General features: G+C 39.0%; 1 protein-coding gene across 1 annotated transcript; it reads right to left on the bottom strand.

The window, feature by feature from the left end:
- Positions 1-933: 933 nt before the first annotated feature.
- On the bottom strand, positions 934-20517 carry ccnd2b (cyclin D2, b). The gene is made up of 5 exons (XM_041977848.1): positions 20133-20517; positions 19034-19249; positions 8576-8735; positions 6340-6488; positions 934-3659 (listed from the first exon to the last, which is right to left on the bottom strand). The coding sequence occupies exons 1-5, from the start codon at positions 20325-20327 to the stop codon at positions 3495-3497; spliced, it is 885 nt and encodes a 294-aa protein (XP_041833782.1). The 5' UTR covers positions 20328-20517; the 3' UTR covers positions 934-3494.
- Positions 20518-26833: the final 6316 nt, after the last annotated feature.

Consider the following 26833-nt stretch of genomic DNA (forward strand, 5'->3'; position numbering starts at 1 on the left):
ACAACAACAACATTATAATAATAATAATAATAATAATAATTTTTACTTTATATCAATTGGGAAATTCTAGATTTACTAGCAAGCAGTGGGCTGCCATGTTTCAGAACCCAGGGGGAAGTTTAAAAGTTCTTTTAAATATTGATCATATAGAAGAATGGCCATTGTGTATGAAACAAAATTAACCAATATAAAAAATGCATTAACATGTACCACAAGCTAGAAAAAAAAGTACACGGATATTTGGCTTGCATATGGATTAATGGAAATATTATGAAATTTTAGATAGTTGGATTGTATATTGTATATCTAAAGCTTGAATCAATCCAAACAACTTTCAGTGTGTTTATGTGGAGATCGAGTAATTTATTACTTTATTAAGATTGGCTCAGTAATGACGGGTGGTTGGGGTGTGATAAGTTTTTTTTTTTCCTTCTTCTTTTAATTTTTATTATTATTATTAATATTATTATTATTCCCCTACTGTACACAGACAGGATTACTGTTTTTGATTTGAACTGTTTGTATACTTAACAAATTTCCCTGTCTACATTGTATAATTTATTGTATTATTTACTTACTGGGAAAGTTTTAATTAAAAAATATTCTTAGAAAAAAAAACAGTAATCAAAACAACATATTCTAGGTTAAAAGTCACAAAATGTTCAAGATTACTATAGAAAATTATGCAGAGCTTTTCATCTTTAATCACCAAATTTAGTTACATCAGCAAATATTTTGAACGTATTTATAAAAAAATGTTGAAATTAGTTGCACATATTTTTACTGTACTTTTGCATTTCTCTTTATTTTTATATCCAACTCTTTCTAGATAAAATGACAAAATTACTAAGTAAAAATATCAGTTTTTCAGAAGTAACCCATGGTTATTGACACCAGCTCTACCTGTTTTTAACTTAAGAAAAATAACAGACACAATTTTAGCCAATTTATTTAGGACAAATTGTTGAGGTACAATGTGTGGCTGTGTAAGGGGATAGCAAGAGAGAAGCTTGGATTAACAATCCACACTGAACAACCAACAGAGTAAATGGGTACCTCAAAAAGAAACATTCTATTTTGACTTAAATGAACTCATTGGAACATTGCAAAGTACTTGTTTTGTCTTACTCAAACATTTCTTGTATACAGTATAGGATGTTTTTACCATAGCACCATATATGAGAAATATTGTAAAGTAGGCTGCAAGCACTTAACTTTTCAGTGGAATCTGGCAGCTGATGTTTAACATCCAGAGAGACAAGGAAAAAAGGAAATGAAACCCGTCCAACAAATCAGAAGTGAAGACAATGTCTGTGATGTGAATTGTGATGAGGTAATGGTGAGATGGGCTCTCGCTCTATCCAATTTAGTTATCCTGAGGTACATAAAGAAGCAGCAAGAATCTGATAGAAATAGAACAAATATACAATAAACAAACAACAAAAGAATAAAACATGCTAATTATTGAGTTGCAAACAAATTCTTCCAGTCCCACACCAAACTCTTACTTTCCCTCTGGTACATATACAAGAGAAAAGCAGACCTGTTACATGTTTAAATTTTTCATAATATAGCAGCACACGAGTGAATGACAATAAGGCATTTTGTGTAAGACTAGGAAAGAAAAGCTTCATAGCAGCAAGAGAATAGTGAATATAACTGATCTTTCTTACTTTGGATATTTCTTTCAATTACAAACAACATGTAAAAGCATCAACGTTTCAGTTTAAAGCACTTTTTTGGGGGAATAATAAACATTTTGCTTATTGCATCAAATATGCATGAAAAAGTTTAGAAACTACATTTATGTTCTAAAATGTAATGTGGGTTTCAAGCATATTTATTCATTGAAAGATTGATTATATACATGTGTAAAACTCCCACAAATGCTTTAAACATGAGTTCAGAAGCAACAAACATACAAAGAATAAAACAGAAGAATATTCAGGACAGTATTTAACTCGTTAAGAGGACTAATGGAAGGGGTTTCTATAAATCTAAATGAAAAAAATTCAAGTTTAGGGTCAAATAAATGTACGGAAGTCTACATGTGGTTTGGTTTACCTCAGTCTATAAGCTATTGTACTATAATACAGATTATCCTATGTCTATTCACTGGTCGAGGCATTGCTTTAAAGATAGCATACACCACCCCCATGGGAATCCAGCCCAAGAAAAAAACAAAAACAGAAAAAACAAATAACTTATGAACTAGATTAAAATAAAATAACCCCATAAAACCTGTGAATTCTCCTCAACTCAACCACTATCCCCCTACCAGTCTTATGGAGTGTGTTTTAAAAGTGCATCAATATTGTTCCATCCAATTGATAAAAGTAGAAACTGCAGCACCCTGAAACTGATCCTGACCATCGTCAGGGTTCATTCCTCCTCCCGTGAGTCAGTCTAGCATCGTGCAACTGCAGAAACCTCATAAAGCTTAAAGTTAACCTTGTCTCTCAGTACTCACCCATCAAACATAGACCTGAACCTTTTTCACTTTCCACATCCTTTCCTTCTCTGAAAACCCTTTTCAAAAAACCTCCAAACTTGCTTCTGTTGCCTCTGAAACTTGGTAAAAACTTGCTAAAACTCTTTTTTTAAAGATCTACAAACGTGGCATCAGTGCTACCTGCCTAAGCCAAAGTCCCTTCAGATAAAACTAAAGAACAGTCCTAACCGTGGACCAACGTGTATGAGCTACATCAACAACAGCACAATGCAGCGTAACTGAATTCAAATACATGTCCACGTGGTCCTTTTAACACTCCAGTCTGCAGCTGGTGGTGGAATCAAGAGCTTTCCAGACAGTAGCCACCTACAAAACACCTCAGATCTGTTTTGTGTCCTTCCTTTATGAGCAGGCACAGCCCACTCTGAGCCAGCAATTCTCTGCATAAATAGTAAGCTGTGCTACAGGTGCACAGTGTGATAAATGGAGCTGCTAGCTACAGTAGCGCTCCTCTGGCTGGATATCAGTTTGGTTTAAATGCCATGAACTGCAATATCAGCATTAATCGTTGCTATATGGATTTCCAGATGAAGAAAATCACATTAAAAGTATAAATTGATAACTGCTCAATAAAGATGGTTAAAGAGTAACTAAATGCTAGCTAAATAAACATTTAATTGTTTTGAAAAGTCATAGCAAAAGACATACATATATTTTATAAAATTATGCTATTTTTCTTTCAAGTATAAACATATTTTCAGGTTTCCGTTCTTGGAACCTAAAGGCACTACATCAAGTTTTAAATTTTAAATAGTTTGAAGACATGTGGCCCACACCAACGGTGAAAATGCACCCTGCCTGGTGTGAATGGGGCAAAAATGAGAAAAACTACAAATTTCTTAGTTTTTAAATGTTCATAGATTGTCACACCATAACTCAAGGGGCAACTTGACATGGATACTGGCAACTTATGCCCCTTTGCTTTCATCAGTTTATTGGTATACAGGCACTAGTTCTGTGCAAGTCAGGAGGTGATGGGAGCTCATAAGTTGACATCACGCACATCTGTGGGGGTGCTGGACTGGTCTTGCTGTTCCCGTGCCTTGTTGCCGGCTCTGATGCCAGTCTTCTGTGGGTACTGCTGGCCCTGCTGCAGGCTAAAGGCCAGCACACGCTCTATTTGCTCCTGGCACGCCCTCAAACAATCCTGGAACAAAAAGAGGTCAGCAATGGTTAAACATACTCACTTCCATCAAACTTAGTTATATTCTTGAGCTTTTAAAAACATATAATCCTCTTATTTTCAGATTTCTTGTCTGAACTTTAATAGATGTTGTACGCGTTCACTTATCAGCACTATTTAAAGTGTCTTCATCCTTCATGTGAAGGGTGCCTTAGTCAGACTTTTTGTTATTTTTAAGTGTAAAACTGCTAGAAAATAGAAAAAGGTGCACAAGACGGTTAAAAAACTCTTCCTCATTAGTAGAAAATTTTAGCAAATAAAAACAAGAAAAATGACAATTTTGATGTTTTTAAGTCATAATATAAAAACTCTTCTTAGGTCCTTTTTAAAATGACATCAGCACTGATACACACAGCTGTGTTGCTTAAAAATAAGACCACTCAGTCAATTCACAGATGTATCTACACACTCCAGTGTCCAATCCGAACACCTGTACGCAGACACTAGCATGCAAAACGCTGGCATTTCTGCTGCATTTGACATGAAAGGTTTAACAGCTTTGGTCACATGCTTGGAATACCAGCAGGGAATTATCCATCTTGAGGTAGGTGGTCCTGTCTGCATCCACACACAACAATGACTACCAGAGTACTCCAATACCAACAAAGACAACGCAGAACAGAAAGCTACATGGTGGATACAGGAATCCTCTTCCAAATGATATACATTAATGTCTGTGGTACAAGCAAAGCCTCAAAGGAGAGAGTCAGGGGTCCCAAAAGTACTCTGGGGTCCATCAAGCAACTCATAAGCAGATCTGAAACTCTGGACTCCCATTCCCCACCCCCGTCTTGGGTTTACAGCTCGGTCAATCCCATGTTGAGGTCTAGAGGAAATGGCTTTGACCCACTGCACCCTGACCCTCTGAGTTTGGGTGTAAAACAGAATACAGGACATCAGGACCGGATGTTTTTAGACAACTTCTCTCATGAAAGGGGATCCTCTCTCTGTCTCTGTCCCCCCTTGCAGGTCTGTGCTGAAGATGTGGGAGGTCTGCCTCCCTGAGCCAATGGCAGGACCCTTAAAGAATGAGCTGAAGCTCGAAAAAGAGGCCAACATTCCTTTAAAATGTACGAATAATTGGAACCCGATGGGCTGCAGTCGGAGTGCCTGTTGTGACGGCAGGGTTGGGGAGCCAGCGTCACTATGGCAACGTAACCACAAGCTAATAGGAAAAAAAATTGTTTCTGTAGATTTCTAATCTCAACTGTTAGTGTATGTTGTTAAAAAAATGAATAAGGTACATGGGGGGGGGGGGGGGGGGGGGGTGTGAATGAAAATAAAAGAACTTTTTTTGCAGATATTGAGAATAATGAGTAATAAAGTTCCCGACCTATATTAAATATATTAATATCTGAGGAGTGTATGGTGCAGTAACTCTAGTTTTATAAACTATATAAATCCAAATTAATATGTAATTAATTGTTATGGAGGCACTCCATCTTTTCTTTTAACAAAATAAAAAATGAGGAGGAGACAGATTTTAAGTTGCTTGTTAGGGCGCAATGAGATCTATTAAAGCTATTTTTTAAGGGCAGTTCATGAATCATATTTTCCACTAAAGTCTATCTCAAAGCTCTTCTGTCTGTTGTATATATCTGTGTTATGTTTAAGTAATGTGAACGCCAGTAAGTTCTTGAAACTGTACTGATTTAGGTCTATTTTACACCTGCCATCTTTACCTGGATCAAAACAAATACTGATGTGATCGCTCTACTGATGTGGATCATTCAGTGAGTGCCATCGTCCAAATTCTGGTTTATTATGAGCAAGCAGACCCAAGACCCGATGAAAAGCTAGATCATGGTCTGCTTCTAAATCCAATCTGGTGTTGATCAACTGAAATATAAATGCAGCACAGACTGAAGACATACATTCACTTCCTGATTTTAGTTCAGTTTTCTTATTATAATTTGGTACAGGTGCGGGAACCACTTTTTCTTTGCAGAAGATCTTCATTTGTGAGAACACAGCACTTCTTGGCACCATTTTTTTCTATAAAGTTCTACATGAAATCTCCACTGGTAAAAATGCCACAGAGTTTTTATTGTTGTGACCTGATCCATGCCTCTTTGTCAAACATGCTTTGGTTTGATAGAAACATGTCAGTATAAACGATACGCCCCTAGCAGGAAACCAAACTACTAACTAAGAGTGAACACAAGCGTGTGTGTTAGATTCAGTAAATCTTAATGTTGCTGTATTTTAAAGCTCCATGTCGGCCTATGTGTCTGTAGGTTCAACAATACTCTGGATTACTTTCTGTATCTTCATCGGCCATCTCTGGAAAAGATGCTTTTTGCCGTTACTGCAAACATATTCCTCCACCAGGAGGGGCACACAGCTAAAGTCGGAGCCATGCAACGAAATTGCATGTGTCCTACCACAAGAATGTGGGCTCTGAGTTTTAAGAAGACATTCCCTGTGCCGCTGCTTTTTATAGCAGTCTGGTTCTCCAGCCAAAAACCAAAAGCTTGCTCTCCCTCTCTCCATGAAAAGTAAATAGCTTCAGTCCACCAATACTGAACTTATCAGCGCTGTTTACAACAGAACCTTTTATTCTGCTGGTGGAAGATGTTGCAGGAATTGCTATGAACAATGCTTAAACCTTTGATTAATTACTTCTAGCAAGCGTGACACTCACCACCTCCGTGTTGGTGATCTTGGCCAGCAGGTCTGTCAGGTTGTCTCGACTCAGCCGCTGGTCATTGTGGTCCAGCTGCAGGCCGCAGATAGCAGCTCCCATGCTGCCAGTAGCAATCATAGAAGGAGGGTTCATGGCAAGGCGGTCATCTTGTGAGGAAACAGAATTAATACGCAATTAGTCAAGTAGCATTTTCATGCCATAGTGACACAATGAAATCACATTCTTAACTGTGAACCAAAGAGAATCATCCCAGAGGAAGCAAGCAAGATGCATGACGAATGTAAAAGTCTGAATCACCTCCAATATGTGCACGCTCCACAACTTAAACCTGATTTTCCCACAGTCTGGATTTCAACAGACATTGTTGTATAATGGAACCTGCATAGTTTCTTTCTTAGAAACACCAGCTCTGATTACAAAACCAGAGTAGGAATCCTCCTACTTGCTGAGCAATGAGCTCCAGACATGACTCCCCTGAGTCCACAGTCAAGTTTAAACGACTTAAGCAACAACCTGGATGAGAAGGCGTGAGGGAAGGCAGCCACGAAGAGCTCAAAAAGGAACAGCAGTATAAGTTACTTTACTTTTTAGCTACTTAATAAAAGGTATTTAATCTAATTACGAGACACAATTCACCGTCATAAATACTGCCAACATGCTTCCTCAGATCCGTTTGTCAGAGGATCTAACAGCTTCTGAAAACCCTCCTTCCACATACTGATGACTTTGGTTTTTCTTTCACTTCCTAAACCACTTCATGCTGCGATAGCCAGGTGTGCTCCGGCTCTTGTTTGCCATTTTTGACAGTACAAACAAGCCACATCTTCCAGGAAATGCTTTCTGAAAATGTGCACCGTTGTCAGCCTATTTTCAATGACATTGTGACTGTGTAGAATAGTTAAAACAGGGCTTTTCACAACAGCAATCCAACCCATGTGGAATGGTTTCCAGTTTCTGGCAAGCATTCTGGCTTTCACTCCATTAAAATATGCTAAAAGTTAATTGGATTTCCACGTCTTGAATAAACAGTTTATTACCTGCAGCAATGAAAATAAGCAGGCCTTCTCTGGATCGTCCATGACAAGGAATTGGCACGCATTTAAAAGAGGCTAAATTGTGTTTTCAACATGATGTAAGCTAATCTTAATGGCCTGATAGCTTTGATTCAATTCTGAGGAAGAGCCTGCTTTGCAGCAATCCTCTCCTCAAGGGACCAGCTGTCCATAGGAGGACCTCCTCCTTCATTATAAGAATAACATCTCAACTCCATATAAAACTCCAAACATTTACATTACTTCAAAACCACAGCAGGCCTCCTTTTTCCCCCCACTGCGGCTGCTTTGTGCTTGGATACAAGCAGCTGTTTATGAATAGCACAACCAACCACTGAAACACACCCAAATATATATATAAAAATGACACTAAAACTGTGCTAAACAGGACATAAAAGACACAGAAGGAGCCTATGATTTCAGTAACTAACTCGAGTAAACAAGTACCGATTGGCTAGATCTGACCACAGTGACGTATGTGAAGAATTTCATTGCACCAATGTGACCCCTTTTGTTTTATTTCCTTCATTGAATTAACTGAAATGAGTTAGGAGATGAAAGGCAGCCTTGTGACAGAGTCCTGTATATTATGTGTATTAGGTGATCCTGCAGTAGTATTTCTACCCAGGATATGAAAATATTAGAGGGATTCCTTGTATATGCAAAGGAATGCCATGAAAATTTACCTCCGAGAGAGGCCTGAGGGGACATGAGTGTTTTCCAGAGTCTCCTGAGTTTATTTTGGACATGAAGCCAGGATGGGAGGAGAAGAGAAGATTACTGGATCACTGCCCTGACTTTTTAAACCTGGAAGTTTCGCTGTCAACAAACAACGCAGAGCAAGCAGCTGCACCTGAGGTGTTCCATGTGGGTCTACTGCCGTACACCTAACAGTACAATATAAAGGTTACCAGTGCATGTGGCTAATCTAAACAGAGCGCAGATAGGAATTTTCCCAGGCACTTGACTGGGAAATGTGGATGGGCACTTTTAGCAGCTGTAAAGAAAAACTCCACTACAGGCTTCAGAAAGACAAGAAAGCGGAAAAAGGTCAGCGATGACTCACGATGAGAGAATGTTTGTGTGTGGGGGAATATCCTGGTGGATGTTCAAATAAAAAGGAAGCAAACAGAGCGTGCAAACAGATAAGATGCACATGAAATGATGAGAAGCCGAGTTACCTGTGGCACAAAGGGCGATGAATGTCAGTGTGTGCTTGCGGACCATTGCCAGTTTTTCTTTGGGAAGGGGCAGCTTGTGCATGATGTGCTCTATAAAATCATTGGGGATGACAGAGGCCATGTTCCACTTCAACTTCCCCAGCACGACCAGTTCCCAGTCCTAAAGCAGAGAGAGGAGGATTACTCAGTTAGTTCAAACTGGGATTCTTGACTAAATTTACCCAGTCAGGGGGTTAAATGGCATGTTGCCATGCCTTCATTGACCGTGAAAAAGATCACAGTCAATCCCTTTTCCCAGAGGAAATAGCTCTGCGAGGAGAGTAACATTTCTTCATATTATCTCTACTCGCTGTATCTTATTATCTGCGTGCCTCTCTCATTCCTCGCATCTTTTGTGTTCATATCGCTGGCATGTGACAAGCTTTGCTCTGCTCAGAGGCCCTGCCAATGAGACAGCAAGCGCCTTCCTTCCTGTCACAAGCCTCAAACAGCTACAATGAGTTTGCAATGCACTGTAGCAGCACAGAGATGACTTTTAATGCAGTCTTTGCACGATCAAAAGAAAAAAAAAAGAAAACTGCTGCTATAATCACAGACAGGTTGCTCAAACTAGCAGTCAAACAAGAGGTTTGTGCATCAAACTGGTTCGCCAGCTTAATGAAGCAAAACTCAACTTGTGGGACAAACTCTTTGTTCAGAATTGCAGAATCTTTTTTCCTTTTGGTCCAACAGATTTTCTTCTGAAGGTCATTTTGGTGCATGTATGACCATATCGCCCAAGTCTGAGAAGCAGAGCCAATGCAGTGGAATGCACTTTGCAGCCACTATAAAGCATCTATGGTTATAAAGTTTTACGACAGCGGTGTCCAGCTCCGGTCCTCGAGGGCCACAATCCTGGAGGTTTTTGATGTTTCCCTGCTCCAACACACCTGAGTCAAATTAACGAGCCATTGTGCAGAAATTGATAGGCTGTGGGATCCATTTAACTTAAATCATGTGTGTTGGAGCAGGGAAACATTGAAAACCTGAAGAACAATGGCCTGCAAGGACAGACTTTTGAGCTTATTCAGCCTTGGGTGCAGGTCACTGTGAGTGTGATTATCCTGTGGATAGTGAACCCTGAGAGAGCGGTTTGACCACAGGGTGGTTGCAGATAAAAGTCTGCTGTGTTAGGCAAAAAAATGACGAGAAGCCCAAGTGGCGGCGCACACCTGAAAGCTTAAGGACTCTCTATAACAGAGGATTTTGTTGTTTCCCTCCTCCAACACACCTGACTAAGAATAATAATTATATAATAATATATTTTATAGTATTTAATATATATCTTTTTCCATTTATCAAATAAATACACCATATAATACATGACAAGGTGCACATCCTGGTAGTGCAGGTGTAAAGGCCGTTCTTCTAAAGACAATCATTTCTTCATATTGAGGTCTGGACATTGTTTCAGCTCCACATTCAGTCTGTTCCAAAGTCATCCCACTAATGATTCTACTAAATCCTTTTCTGTTTCAATTTCATTTTAAATTCTAATCTTTCCCTAAAATTATACTATTAATTCCTTTTTTTAACTTATTTTACTGAGCCAATCATATTTAGTAATTAATATGAATTTGAGTGGTTAAGATAAATACGAATAGCTTTGGCCCTAAAAACAACCTTTGTGGAACATCACACCCAATGTCTAAACAACATGACCAATATTTACCCAATTTCACAAACTGCTTCCTGCTTTTGAAGACAACTCTTCACCCACTCCAGCATGAATCCCCTAATCCCATATTTCTCCAAATTATGAATTTATATTTATAGCATTAAATACTTTTTTATATGTGTATATATATGAATATCCTAATGCATATTTCCTTCCATCTATGGCATTTGTGATTCCCTTAGTTAAATCTTGTGAAGTGAAGGCAATCAGTGAGATTATCTTTTACTGAATACTTTTTAAGAATTGTGAGAGAGGAAAAACAGGTCTATAAGTGGTGCTTTTCCCTAGTTTTAAACAGTGGAATCACTATTGTTATTTTGATTTTGATTTTATTAGGAAATTGATCCGTTTGTAGAGATAAGTTATGTATGTTAGTGGCTTAGTGAACTATCATAGCAGGGCCTGGCTCAAATAGTGGCAGGGGCAACATGCCGTGGCACTTCCGGGCTGTCAGAGCAGTTGCCATGGGCTGCCAGGACCTCCCGAAGCTGTTGCCATGACTTGCCATTGGCACAGAATTGTTGCTGGATGTAGGCTACTTCAACGGCGCTGCGACATCTCTTTGGAATTCACAACAGGACGGGAAAAAGTGCCTGCAACCTGCACTAATAAGAGGATTAATGTAACTTTATTTACAGCCTCAGCTTGTATTTGTATTTTGTTGACCATAATGAACATCAGTGGGGGAGCCTTATTTTGTGAGAGCACCACGACTTTCAAGTCACGCACATGTGCAGGCAACTTGTATACGTGCATGCGCACATTTCTGAAAGAAATGGATCAAGTTCACCATTAGGAGAATTTGATAAACTCAATTAATAAACACACAACACAGAACAATTAATGTCGTTGTTTTAAGCATCAGGAATGTCATGGAAAATAATATAAAATATAACCTGAAAACGGACCATTCAGAGCAGTTGCCACGAGCAGTCACAACCAACACACAGCTGCTTTTGTTTGTAGAAGCTGGTGTTGACAAAATTAAATGAAGAATATTTTAATACTTTGATGCTCGACGAGCCGCCTTTGTTTACAGCTGCTGCCACAGATATTGTCCCTATGTCCTTGTATAGGTACAGCTGAATTTATAAGTCACTGTTTTGGTGTGTCCCAACTTTTTCTGATATTGTTTGTCCTGTGTGATTGTCATTGTCCCAGCTAGAGTCAAAAGCTGTAACCTGTAGTGAATTCATAAACCTTTTATTTAAAGACGACACTTAACCTGTTAGAATAAAAGAATTAATAAGAAAATAAACTAACAATTGTGCTTTACACACTAAAATGTTAAATATTTTGCATGTGTCGTTGTAGGTGCTGCTGTTAAAAAGTTGTTTTGCTTCTGTCTTAGGTCACCCCTCTAATACTCTGGACTCTTCTTACATAATGTGACCCTCACATAGCTAGGATCACAGAGGTCAACGTTTCGGATAGCCTTTGCTAGTTCTTTAAAACGTGCATGCAGAGAAATGTATACTGTTGCCCCTGTGGTCACAGATTCTGATGGGTCACAGATTTTGGTGTAACATGGGCAAAGCAACGACTGGCAGCCTCCACTTCAAACCTCCGGTGATTTGGCCAGAGAAACATCTGTGTGATACAAGTCAAAAAGCTAGAGTTACCTCTTCATTTCAATTCAACTTTTCTTTAACATTCAGCACGCACATATTAAGCTGCACCATTAAAGGCACGAGTTCTGAACAGGGCTTTACAGTGAATAGTTTTTATATTGAAATTGCATCTAAAATGTTGCAATTAGCAAATCCCAAAGGAGAATGATTGATTTTCATGTTTCACGGTGCCTGTTCCAGGTTTCAAACCTGCACTGTCCACCGTTTACTCGTTTCAGTTATAATTCCTCTCGTCTTTCTGGTGCGACAGTCATTTAAACATCATTTGACAGCTACACTCAGCTGTGAAGTCACATTTTCAAACCTCCTCACGGACTAATTTTCCATAAATGACTGAAACTATGAGACAGAGGAAAGATAAAAGTCCAGCTCCTGAAACTTTTTACGTGAATAAAGACTGTTTTACTGAGTGGACTCACGCTAATAAAGTTCAGATCTCAGATAACGTGGATGTTAATAAAACCTACAAAGAATATTGGATCCATTTTAAGTCGTAATACGATTCAGAAATGACTACACTGATGGTAGATTCAGCTGAGTCTCCAAGTTCTCAGCATAACATCAGTGTTTCCCGGAGCGTTAAAAAAAGGGAAAAACAGATTTCTGTTTGATTTTCAGGGAGCTAAAGCCAGATATTTTCCGCCGGTGTTCTCAGGCCTTGTCCACACGTAGCAGGGTATCTCACAAAACAAAGATATTTTTATACGATTTGGCCTGTTATCCACAGAAAAATGCAGATTTACGCTTTAAAAACCAATTCCAACCCAGATGAAGATTTGAGAAAACGCCGTTTATGCGTCTGCATGAGGGAACAAATAACCAGGGTTTTAGGTTTCAAAACATCACTGCCTGCAACAAAAAATGTTCTTACATCACATGTGCGACCTGTGTTTACACTCAGAAATATCATGGATGCCCTCAAAACTGTGCTAGCGATGGCGATTGTCCAGGTGCTTTTTGGTTGTATTTACAAGCTCAAGTGCTGCTCCATGTAGAAGATCACAGGCGAAGGACAACACAGTTGTTTTCCACCATCTAGCTCTTCCGTATCCGAGGCATGTTCTTCGTCAAAGACGTTTCAGGTTTTGTGGAAATGCCGTCAAAAGACTGAAGGTTATTCTGGATTTGATAGGATTTGAGGATCGTGCCACAAAGTAAAATTAGAAACAAAATTTCTTTTAAAAATATGTACAATAAAAAAAAAAAACTAAAAATTAAACCTTTGTGTGCTCATGAACGTGCTTAACAAAGCGCTTGTGTGGTTAGGTGTTTTGTCTCTAAAAACTACGTTTTTTTCTAAAAACTAAGTCAGTTCCCTCAGGGGCTACTCGAGGGAATTGAAAGTCCACAACCTGCTCAGTTTTTATTTTTAAACTTCTGCAAGAGGGCGTGAGGAAATCTCTTCCACCCCTGAACTGGACTGGGCTCACAGCAGTGCGACCCTCAAACCAAAGCCTGGGGAAACTTGCCCATAACCACAACTTTCACCACTTCCAGAGAAGGGAACGGCTGGTCCAGGAGGCTTGGAGGAGAGTTGCGCCCCTGTACCAGGGTCATTCATTCATTTTATGAAGGCTACTCCTCAGAGGTTCTCGACCAGAGGAAGGAATATAAGATGTCCTCCCTTTACAAGATGGGACTGAAGCCATCTCTCCTGTACCCCGCCAGACTTCGCATCACCCAACTTCTGTGTCGGTGACTGAGGCAGAGCAGTTCAAATTAATACCAGTCGTTCTGCACATGCTCGTTCCCTTGTCCTGTCGTGATGACGGTACGGTACTCTACCTCCCTACTCCTTAGCTGATGAAAGTGCAGCAGGATGCTGGTGTCAAGCTGCTGCTTCAAAACTAGAATCAAAATCATAGTGAAAATAGTTCCTTCTATGTGGTCTTCCATGTTGTAGCCCAAACGACCAGAAGCAGAAGAAAAGAATTTGGTATTATCTCGGCAAAAGAACCTTATTTTGGGCGTGTAGGTGCTTTGTCACAGCGGTGAACAGACTCCACCAAAAACCCACTTTACCCTCTTTATTTATGAAGATTTTGACAGTTTTCCAGCCATACATTTAGAGGATTCTGCAGGATGACTCATACAACACACAATTAAACCACTCAGTCATCACCAGTGAACTGTAACGGGATTTATTAGTACTCATATCGGCACTCTGTTTAAATCAGAGCATCCCTAATTAGGACTAAAATTATCCTCTGTCTGCACCATATTGAACTGCATCTTCTTTTTAAGTTGGATATATTGGTGCTTTATAGAATAAAATCAAGTAACAAATAAACAATAATGCCAAAAGGATTTACTCACTAATCCAAATAATTGAAATCAGGTGTTCCTATACCTTCCATGGCCACAGATGTATAAAAATCCAGCACCGAGGCCTGCAGACTGTTTCTACTAACATTGTGAAGGAACGGGTCACTCTCAGGAGCTCAGTGAATTCCAGCGTGGTACTGTGATAGGATGCCACCTGTGCAACTAGTCCAGTCGTGAAATTTCCTCACTCCTAAATATTCCACAGTCAACTGTCAGTGAGATTATAACAGAGTGGAAGCGATTAGGAATGACAGCAACTCAGCCACAAAGTGGTCAACCTAGTAAAAAAAGGCACATAGTGCACAAAGGTCGGTAAGTGTCTGCAGAGTTGAATGCTTCACGCCTACAAACTTCATGTGGCCTACAGATCAGCTCAAGAAACAGAGAAGCAAACTGGATCGGATTTCCATGGACTGGACTGGGTTTCCATGGACTGTGTTGGGTTTCCATGGACTGCGTTGGGTTTCCATGGACTGAGTTGGGTTTTCATGGACTGAGTTGGGTTTTTATGGACTGAGTTGGGTTTTCATGGACTGTGTTGGGTTTTCATGGACTGCGTTGGGTTTTCATGGACTGAGTTGGGTTTTCATGGACTGAATTGGGTTTCCATGGACTGGATCGGGTTTCTATGGACTGTGTTGGGTTTTCATGGACTGCATTGGGTTTTCATGGACTGAATTGGGTTTTCATGGACTGAGTTGGGTTTTCATGGACTGCGTTGGGTTTTCATGGACTGCGTTGGGTTTCCATGGATTGGGTTGGATTTCCATGGATTGGGTTGGATTTCCATGGACTGGACTGGGTTTCCATGGACTGGACTGGGTTTCCATGGCCGAGCAGCTGCATCCAAACCATACATCACCAGATGTATGGTTTGGATGCAGCGGTTACCAGGACAACGGTACCAGGACAATGGTACTTGTCTGACTGCATCGTGCCAAGTGTAAAGTTTGGTGGAGGGGGTATTATGGTTTGGGGTTCTTTTTCAGGAACTGGGCTTTGCCCCTTAGTTCCAGTGAAAGGAACTCTGAATGCTTCAGCATACCAAGAGATTTGAGACAATTCCATGCTCCCAACTTTGTGGGAACAGTTTGGGAATGGCCCTCCCGTTTCAACATGACTGTGCACCAGTGCACAAAACAAGGTCCATAAAGACCTGGATGAAGAGTTTGGTGTGGACGGACTTGATTGGCCTACACAAAGTCCTGACCTCAACCCGATAGATCACCTTTGGGATGAATTAGAGCGGAGGCTGGGAGCCAGGCCTTCTCATCCAACATCAATGAGCTCTCAAATGCATTGGTCGAGAAATTGTAAAAAAAAATTCCTATAAACACTCCTAAACCTCATGGAAAGCCTTTCCAGACGAGTTAAAGCAGTTACAGCTGCAAAGGGTGGGCCAACGTCCTACTGAGCTCATTTGATCAAGAATGGGATGTCTGTTAAGTTCATACGAGAGTCAAGGCAAGTGAGCCAATACTTTTAGCATTATAATGTACATCCTTCACAGGGACCGAGCGAGGACAAAATAATTGTGGTGTTATTTAGAAACCAGATGTGAGTTTGTTAATTCTTTGTATTGTGCTTAATTGTTTTGAATCGCATCAGGAATCGCATCAAACAAAATCGCATCATATAAGTCAAATTGCTGTCAAATCATTAATGAATCACATCGTAAACAGGGGTGAATCGTATTGCATCGTATCAGTAGGGGGCTTTACTGCACTGTTAATGTATCGTACCACTGGCAGTGTATTGAGAATCGGCTGGGAGTGGTTGGGAGTCACATCCCTACTATCCAGGGGAAGCCACCTCAGCAGGGAACCCCAGACTTCCTTTTCCCCGGCCGCTTCTTGCAGTTCATCCAAGGGAATCCTGAAGCGTTTCCACTAATGCCATGAAGGAAAACACTTATTTGTTATTAATGGGCCAGATAACAAGAATGACCTTATCTAATCCATCAAAACGAAAGAAAGCATCAGTTTCTTCATACAGGGATGCACAGTGGTGTAGTGATTTGCACCACGGCCTAACAGCAAGAAGGTCTGTGTGGAGTTTGTATGTTCTCCCCACCATTCTCTCCGGGTTTCTTTATAAAAATGCAACAAGATATAGCGAATTTGGTTTATAGAGTTTTTTGAGTAAGCAGATCATGGCTTTTGAAAAGATTCCTTGTTAAGGTTTTTTGGGCACTTTTGCCCCATTTCCACCAAGCAGTTCCGTTCAGGTCGATACACTAACATACACTATTTTGTGTCTATTATAAAATGGGTTAATTAAACCAACCGAACTATTTCTGGGTCCCCTTCAGTCCATAGGAGAATGGTACCGTACGATTAGGGTGGAGCTACTGGTGTAACACAATATGGTCTGGTGATTGGTGGACAAAAAAAACGTCACTTCCTGCCACAAAAGCAAGAAACCCTGAAAAGTTAATAGGGCTGGGCGATATGAACCAAATCTTATATGTAGATATTTTTTATCTGAATCACGATATACAATATATTTATCTCGATATTTATATATTTTGTTGTCAAGTTACCAAAGAAACAGTTCTAATATACAGGCTTCATTGCTAAATATACTTTTATTAAGGATCAGCAGCACATGTGCATTAAAACAGCTGACTGAAATAAATACCTTTTATATTATATTAAATGCTCCTAAAACTAAATAAATTAAAAATACTTTTCAATGACCATTACATAAATACAGCTGTGCAAAGTGCAAAAGAAAAAAAATGTTTTTAACTCAAAACAAGCTATCTTGATGTAAACGATATTCCCTCCTTCTATACTGCGTCTGATAACGTCTTGATATATTTGAAAATCTCGATATATTGCCCAGCCCTAAAACATCAGAAAAATCAGAAAAAGATGACAGAAAACACTACGCTCTGGTTGGTTTTGGGACTACAAACATTCCTCCCTATCGTATCATTTTGGTTAGTTGTGTCACATTTGTTGCTGTCGCATTAGTATGATGCCACATTAGGTATTTGGGCTAAACCTTATCTACCTAGTGAGGGTCCAACTTGCTATGGAAATGCTGACCTGACCATACCATTTCTAATTGTACCATAAAAAAACAACCCAAACCATTACGTTCAGTGGAGACAGAGCTGTAGAGGACTAAAACCTTACTCCATTATATTGGTGGGAAGGCAGGCATCTCTCCTGCTGATAATCTCCAAACCTGGCAACATGCAGGTAAATGGGACTACACGCTAGCGGAAAACCCTTGAGAAATGTTGAACCACATGTCAAGCAGAAACTAAACCATATGCAAATAACAACATTGCTCCTTCCCCTTATGACAAAGCATTGGCTAAATTACAAATGTAGTACGTAAAAAAAAAAAAAAAAAAAAAAAAAACCAGCATCATGCAGGGACAGTCCCCTTGTCACCTGGTACTTTTTTGTCATATGAAATGTCAGACATCATTCACATTTGAGTGGGTTTCTTGTGCATAACCTGACACCAACATGTTCGTGGTGAATATACTTTAACCCAGGAAGAGATCAAGGATTGTAATATGAGGTTTGCTGTCGGTGTGCTCACTTCCTGGACATCTGCCTTGACAAAACCTGCCTTTTAACATTATTCCTCCAGCTGAAGCACTAACAGCTGACGTCCATTCATAACAAGGAAGAGCAGCAAACATCTTTCACTGACTCTTGCAGGTCTGTGTATCCTGTGAGGATATCCAGGAATCTGGGTTCTTGGGTCAATATGGAGTACCAAACAATATGGAGTACAAAATGGGACTAATGTCATTTCTTTGAACAGCTGTAGGTAAAATAAAAGGATGTAACTTGTGGAGCAATTTAATCAAAATTTCAAATAATTACTCATTTATTAATGAATTTGTGGGACAACAATTAGTCTGCAGTTATTGATACATGTTCTTTTTTTCATAATAAAAAAAGACATGTATAACTAATTTAATTTCCTTACAGTTGGGCATATTATGGCATTTCTTTATAGATGCAGCAAATTATGATGAAACATAAGAAAATGAAGAAACACAGTTCTCCAAGGTTATTTGTTGTCATGAAAATATTTATTACATCCACCGGGCGGTACTAAAACAAAAAATTTGATTTACCATACTAGAAAAGTCACAATAATAATCACAAACATGTTTGTTTGTTTTGGCTTACACAGTATTTGCTTTTTAGAATTTGATTTGAAAAACCTAATATGTTTTTTCTGTAATGAAGGACTGTTCTGGATTACAAACATCCAGATTCTTAACTAATGAATTTGTTAAGGTACCTTTGGCAATTGGTTTATCAAAAAAACAAAGCACTGGAAATAATTAAAAACATAATTAAGTGGTCATTCTAGTTAATGTGGTAAAGTTATAATATGCATATGTGTCCTTTAAACACAGTTAGTACTTTAAAGTCAGGGTTTCCTTTCTGCTGAGCCTTGCCAGTAAAGAAAATATTGGTGGCTATCACGCTTTACAAATTAAAAACCTTTTCATAATGTATTATGTTAAAAAAAAAAACCCCATGTTAAAAAAAAACTGAAAACCTAAAATTATATTTTTATCCCATACTGCATTACTGGCACTAGATGGCATCCCACCTCTCTGCCATCCACATGGATCCAAAGCACGGATGTGGCTGTATTGTGCACAACTCACTCCACTTATAAAGAAAATGGGATACTTCCTGTGAGACTAATTCAGCCTTATAAAATCAACCAAAAATGTGATGCTACATTTTTATGCTCCCATGAACAAATGAATGGGACTTTTCAAATCCCAGTTCTTACCAGCAGATCCCGTGGCGTGATGGAGTTGTCTGTGTACATGCAAAGTTTCTCTGCTGATATAGGTCTGCAGTCCTTTAACTTGGAGGCCAGGAACGTGCACACAGCTCCCAGAAGCTGCAAATAATTCTTTTTTGTGGGCATCACTGCTAAAATTCTGTCCAAATAATTAATAGCTAAAGGGAAAACATCTTCATTACTCTTCTCCTCCTCACACACCTGGAAAGACAAGAATTTAACAGGGGGAAAAAGCAGATTAGGTTACAAATATAAACTGCAAGAGGTTACATAAAAATAAAACCTGCATACGTGCTTTAAGGCTACAAGACTTGAAAAGAATTTGCATGCATATGGGGCCTTTTTTGTGTGTGCTTTAAAACAAAAAAAAAATATTATTAAAGTTTGAAACATTCATTTTCAAGCTCCTTTCCTCAATGAAAGGCTAACATCTCGAGGCAAGGCTGAAAGAAATTAGTTCAATAGGAAGTTGTTCAGCAACCCCCCTTCGCATTTCAAATCCTCTTCCTCGGTTTTACCTCATTTAAAAAAGAAAAATATAAATACAACCTACAGAACTTTTACAAAGTACCAAAAATGTTCAGAAGTTTCGTTAAAATAGTTTCCGACAGATGGAACAGAGAAAAGCTTGATAACTTCAGAGGTTTTAATTCTCAAAAATGAAAGTGACTTTGCATTCACGCTGCCTGCTGTGTCTCGGGTTTGTGCCACTTTTAAAAATTAATAATAATTATTGTAAAGAGAAAACGTCGTATTTTCGAATATGTAAATTAAGAATAGCCTCTCTGCTGTCGCCTGAGCTAGTTAATTAGCAAAAAGTACCAATACTGTAGCTATAAACCAAAGTAAATAACTAGCTAGGCTATTTCTTTGAATGTGAATTTTTTTCGTGGTGGAATTTCCGACTCCCCCACGCCTTTGGTGAGTCATTCTCATTCAATTGTCAGTCAGGTCAACATCCATAACAACAACCTATGAACTAAAACACTCACTTTTAAGCCAAAGCTGAAGGAAAAGTTCAAAAATAAATTGGACTAGCTAAATCATTTAAGTTAGCCCATCAAGGCATGAAGTTCCCACAAACCTCGTGCATCCAACCTGCAACCATTCGTCTCATATAAGGCTGAATATCCTTCTGGACCCGCTGGAAATATGAACACTGAGGTAAAAACGTTTCCTCAATTGTTAATAAACTCTGCAAAACTCTGTCATCACACAGGATGTTTAGGTCAAGCTGGGCTTTCACGGCTATGTCTGACTCCAGGCAAAAAAGAGCCATGACTTGCCCACGTTTTCTAATGTTTTTAGTTGCTAAAAAATACGAAAAAAGATAATAAATATTGTCACAATGGTTTCGACAGCGGACAGGAGCAGTAGTCCCCAGCTAGAAGCATGAGGCTGGGTGGTTTGCTCCAGTACTGCTGACGCTCGGCTTGCTTCTTCCTCCAGGCTCCTCAACAGAGCAACCACAGCGAGAAAGTACTTCCGGAAGAACATTTCAAAATTAAGTCTTCAGGCACTTCCGGTCTATATGTCATAATAAAATATATGTACAATACTACTACTACCACTACTACTACTACTAAAAATAATAATAATACTCAGCTTCTTGTCCATCTCTGATCCTTCCCACAATTGCAGAGTAATCAGAGTATTTCTGCAGATGACAGGAGTCAGAGCTGTACTGGAATCCTGAGGTGTACAGTGTAAAGAAAAATGGTGAGCGTACAGTCCCTTGTGGTGCTCCAATGCTGCTGACCACCATCTCAGACACAGAACCTCAATCTGACAAACAGGCATATTTGTTGGGTGGTCACATGTAGGTTTATGAAATGCTGATGGCTCATAAAGAATGTTAGACATTTAAGCAATGCACACTTGCTAAATCTGAGTCAGATGCAGGTGACTAATAATTCTTACAAATTGTGTTAATAGAAAGACCCAATATTTACATTGTTTAAATAAAATATATATAGTTTTAAAAGGGTTTTTTACATGTTCACGGCTATAAACAAAAAACTGCTTTTTTTATTATTTTGGCATCTTCAAGAAAACTTATCTAGAAAGGCAATTGTAAAGTTTATAAGATGTCAGGGGACAAAAAACCAAAAGATTTAGTTTTGATTAAAGTCAGTATCAGAGTTAATACCAACAAGATACCTGTAATAGAAAAAATAAGTAAAGAATGCTACATCTTTAGAGCACAAATGTAGATAGTTTATATACTTATATGCAGTTTATAGTATACATCAGCACATTGCAGTCTGTTAGATCTGTAAATTTCCAACCCAGCTGACCAAACATATTTGACAACCCTGCAATAAATCAGGGGACTTTCTGTAAGAAAAATGATACAACCTCTTTGTTAAATGTTCTTTAAAACAAAATGCTGTATCTAAAAGCACAGAAAGGCATCAGAAATCTGTGTATGTTAGCATCTTATCTTATCTAAATTAGATTTATAATATAAATATACATCAGAAACATTGCACATTAGCATGTTAATGAACCAAAGTGAACCTCAACAAAGTGCTTTCCTTGAAGACAGCCTGGTCTACTTACATGTCTAAATGGTTATGATTTGTATCGGTTCCTTTTTCACTTTTCAACCCAGAATTTACTGACTAATAATATATGATAGACCAGTCTTTGCTTGGATATAGTATACAGTCTCTTTGAATGCGATCAGATCATAGTGTTTTCACATTAGCCACACAGTGTGTTGTAGCTGACATCCTTATGGCTATGGGTGTGGATGGCATGCTGATCTCTTTCCAAAGAAAAGTTTTCCATAAAGGAAGTCCTTTGGCATGGTGGCATGCATAAGGATAGGCACGCAAATCTGTAGAGACATCTAAACTTATTTGTTATTTTGTCCTTCTGTGGCAGGATCTAATCTCTAAAATGGTAGGATTATAACAGAAGAGGAAGTCATGAGGTTGCCAACTTGCAATCACTTCTGAGGCCTTTTCAGTTCAGTATGTTTGCAAATGCAAGAACATAATCATGATTGAAGACATATATTAGAGATATTTCCAAGATTTTAAACTTACTTCTGATCAAATCCGAGTTTTTTAGCTGTTGTTCTTCAGTTTTTCAGTCCAGCTGAATGAGAGAACTGAGTCACCTCACAAGCTTCCTCTTTTTCATAGCAACTACCAAATAGCTGAATGAGATATGGAGTTTCATTGAGAAAAAAAGAGCACTGTGGAGCTTTTATGAGAGCAGACTGTGAAGTGAGAGTGGGAACTGTCTCTGAGGGAATGTCAAGGTTAGCAAGATTAGTTCTGCTTCAAAGGAAGGGGTGTGTGTTTGAGGGGATTCATCTTAGAATTGAGATTTCATGTTGGGTTATCCAGTTATCTGTGCATGGAGAGGCTGACAAATCCCTGGGTCAAAGTTTTTGTGAAATAAGGGGGGTGGGGGGAAATTCTGCAAGAAGTCTACCATACCAGCCTGGTAAACACAGGTGTTAGATAGATAAAGCAGCCTTACCCTGTTGCTGATGTTTGTGCATGTGTCCTATGATAACAGATGTCAGCCGCTATCACACGCTGTGGGCTGCACAGAGGTAATAGAGAGTGCCCAAAGCCCTGGGAAAACGTGGAGGAGCGTGAAATCACCTTGATCCAAAGATTCCTGCTGCATACCAGTCCACTGAACCCACCAGAGCAGAGGGGGGCCGCAGATGGGCAGACTGCCACAGATCAAGAGAAAGATACAAAGGAAGAGAGAAAAGGTGGAGGGTGATACTCAAGATCTTTAATCCTGGAGTTTGGTTTGAAGCTTAAAATCACCTTATGCATTTCCTGTGCAAGATCAAGTGAGTCACTTCATGAGGGAGGCCTCTTTCAGATATAAACACAGGATTTACTTTTACCTCCCAGTGTCAGAGCCAAGCTTGATTACAGGTTGCCCATGTGCTCTGAGGTCAAACTGGCTGTTTGGGTTTACTGACAGTAGAGAAGAGGATGCTATGGCTGGAATGCTGTGGTGTGAACAGTGGTAAATACTCCTCCCAGCGCTGACTGATAGCTGGTGTTGCTCAGCCAGGAGAAGAGATAAAGTGGCTTTTGTCTGTCACATGGCTGCATACCATATGCTTTCACATCAAATGATTACACCACACTGGAAGTAGGCCAAACACTCACGCTCAAACATTAAAAGTAGGCAACATAAATGTTGACTTACATGTTCTTGCTCTTTCACATGCTATTCTGGTCATGCTATCAGCAGTTTGGGGCATGTTTCTATCGGGAATGTCACACATCAAAGCTGTTTTTATCGCTGCCACTTTCTGCAGAGTGGATAAGTGGGAAAGAAGGTGCTTTCCAGGAGGACTCCAACAAAGCATGCTGGATGAATATCTGTTTGAAGCTGCTTCCAACAATTGCTCTGGTTTTCTTCACCCAGCATCATATAATTATATTTTCTAAAAGTGTAAATCCCACTCTCCTAATGCCTGAGTAACTCCCACCATCAACCATTCAGTGGTGATAGGAAAATGTGGTGCAACCAGCTAATTTGCACTCAGCTACGCAGCAAGATTAGAAAACAAATGGAACATCATCAAATCAGCGCAGGAAGAGGAGGGTGTTTCCCCCTCTGTGTCTCTGGAATGTTTTGGCTAAACTGAAAGCCATCATTCAAACTGAAATGCCAACATTTGAGGAGACAATGAAGAGACAGATGGCAACATCCGGGCCTGGAACGAGTTGGGAGCACAAGAGGGTTTCTATTCTGGAGTTTGGGTCTCAGTCACTGCTGAATCTCCCCCTCTTTCATTACGTCTGTATACAAGTCTGACGTCCAGCAGCTTGCATCCCTCACTTTTAACAGTCTTAGAGAACATTACCCTATTCTCCAGAGTGAACTCAGGGGAAAGAGCAGACAGATGAGGGAAGAGGAAGCGGGTACACTTTAAGCAAAAGAGGGTCTAAAAAGTGCAGTAGAAGAGAATTGTACTGCATAATGTTCAATTACCATAAAGGGTACTTAAAGGGGGACATCTAATTCTTATGCTTTGTGACTTTGTCTAAACAAAACAATGAAACAGGAGCCTGAAAATTTGTCTCATATTGAATCTGTTAAACATTCAGTAGAAAATTTAAAATTCAAAGCTATTTTATTTGGTGTAAGTTTGCATAAAATTGGTGGTGGGGAGTGATGACTTGGTTGCATTTCACAGTTTGTGCCATCATTACATTACGCACACAGAACCTTTAAATATGAAACTACAACCACAACAAAACCATGACAAAAGTAAGAAAAATTAGCAGTTATTGATTTTTAAATTTATAGGTACAATGTGTAAGAAGTACTAACATTTAGTGTCAGCTGCCATGACAAGAAGTTATAAATGGCTCATTCTAAGATAATTTAAACATTAGTTATTTTAGTAAAGCAATTAGATACCAATGGAAACACATTTTTAAATTAAATATGACATTTTTCTGTCATTGATCTTGGATTTTGTTACACACTCCACCTTTGCAGAAATCCCTACACATTGATCACTATTGTCTCTTTTTCACACCTATATTTGAAAAAATTCTGTCAATGACTGTATAACTTAATGTCACGTGAAACACTGATGCACATGAAACAACTTTTAAATCCTAGTTGAAATGCCAACACTTCTCCAGGAAGTTCAGTGAACTGGGAGTGAGAACTTGTTGCCAAAGCAAGTAGTTTTGGTGCCAAAACTAATCAGTTTTGGCAAACCAAATAAGAAGCATGGCACTTGCCAACAAAAGTTAACCATTTTGTGGGGCTGTCCTTAGACACAACAGTGCTTTAAGCTAATCTCACCATGCTAACACTGCTAATGTCAAGCACATACAGTTTGCCCTGTGTGTTGATATTCTACCAGCTGAAAACTGGCTCTAGAAAGTATAGTTGGTATGTTTTTGCGAGTATTATGAACCAAATGCATATTAAAGTTTTTGGTATCACATCATTAAACCCAGTCAAGGTACACAATTTCATCAAGCTGACACCTTTTCATTATGATGTTTGTGATGAATAAACTAATGCTGTCACCCTCAAGCAAAGCTGAAAGCAAGGAAACTGTCGGCCTTCGTCATGAAAGGTCATAACCACTGTGGCCATTACAAACCCTATAATTACATTTTATTTCTTTATATCACATCACTGGATTAAGTAATAAGATGCCAATATAAACACAGTTTTTTGTCATTGACCTTTGATTTTGTTTGCTGCACCTTTAAATCCAATATGCTTTGGATTTTGTCGCTGTTTCTCAAAGAAGCCTCCAGCAGGCAATGGGGCAGTTTAAAGCTAGGTACACAGATAAAGATTATCTGGCTATTTTCACTCCTTCCTGACCAAGGATGGCAAAAGCCATCACACACAGTACGATCAAAACTGTTGCCAGATGTTTTATCTTCATGTGTGAGGTCTCAAACAGATAAAAAATCCTTATGTGTGTACCAGGCTTAAGAGCCCAGGATGAGCATTCACACCTCCCAGTTTGAGACGTTGGTTTTCAGATGGAAAAGTGTGAAAAGTGTGAACTGTCCAGTCTGCATTGTGACAGACCAGTCGAAGAGTTTAAGCACCTCGAGATTTTATTTACAAGCAGGGGTTGAACAGAGGAGGAGAACAGTGCAGACTCTGCAGTTATGCAGGTATTGTATATGTATTTGTATTTAACTATGCATTTTACTTTAAAAAAAAGATTTCTTTATCAGGATTAATCAAAGCACACATTTGAATGCAAGATCTACTAATAAACAAGCTAGTGTTGTGCTCTAATCCGATTCCCTGCTTATCCCTTGCGAAGTTGTTTAGAATTATTTGGTTAGAATTGCTATACTGATAAAAAAATACGTAATTTAATATTGAAACTCATTAATGTAATATTCTCAAGATTTGGACAGATCATTTTAATATTTGATTCTGAAGATTAGAAATGTACTGAAATATATGATTTTCGAGACTGACCCAACAGAGCATAGAAACACTATCCTTAAATTAGTCAAGGTCTTTGCACACAAAAAAAAAGCCTCAAAACAAGCAAGAATCCAATGTCTAATCAAACCAGCTTGCCACAATTCACACACCAATGGGCGAATTGCATGTGCACCTTGTGGTTCTTTCCATTTGCACATCTGAATAAAGAGTGAGGAACAATAAGGGAAAAGTGACCAGTGTGTAAATACCTGCACACATCTGGGTGAAGCCATTAATGTTGCATATCTTGTGTGTAAAAAAATGCAAAAATTAACCCTAAGTGAATGTGTACATATCTTAGGCATTAGTGGAAGTTGGTTTGTATTTTTACAGTTCTCATTTCCCTTTTCTTTTTAGATTTTTGAAATGCAAATCAAAAACTGTAATGAAGATCTGGCTTGTGTTGCAAAGCAAGTTTTTTCTTGGTCATTTTTCAGCAGTTTTACCAGATCACTAAAAGCAACCCACTAGTCAGAGTTAGTCTTTGCATTGTGACTCAATTTAAATAGACAGATTCCCCCAAAATATCAAAAACTTTTATTAGGAGTATGAGAAATGTGCTAAGTCTGCTATATCTACTGTACATGTGTGTATTTTCAGTCTAAAGTCCTTGAAGACAAAGGACTCTATGCAGAAAGAGAAGCCTGGATTAAGTCATAAGCAACAAGTGACACCGGTTGGATATTAAATGGGTGTAGTCACATTCTCTCTTGTTTACAGTAAAATAACTAAAAGGAACCAGTCAGATATTTGGATGAGATGATATTTACATATGTCATGTCTCCTTGTGCAACAGACTGTAAAAGCATG

This window comes from Melanotaenia boesemani, chromosome 23, assembly GCF_017639745.1.
Source record: "Melanotaenia boesemani isolate fMelBoe1 chromosome 23, fMelBoe1.pri, whole genome shotgun sequence".
NCBI classification, from domain to species: Eukaryota; Metazoa; Chordata; class Actinopteri; order Atheriniformes; family Melanotaeniidae; genus Melanotaenia; species Melanotaenia boesemani.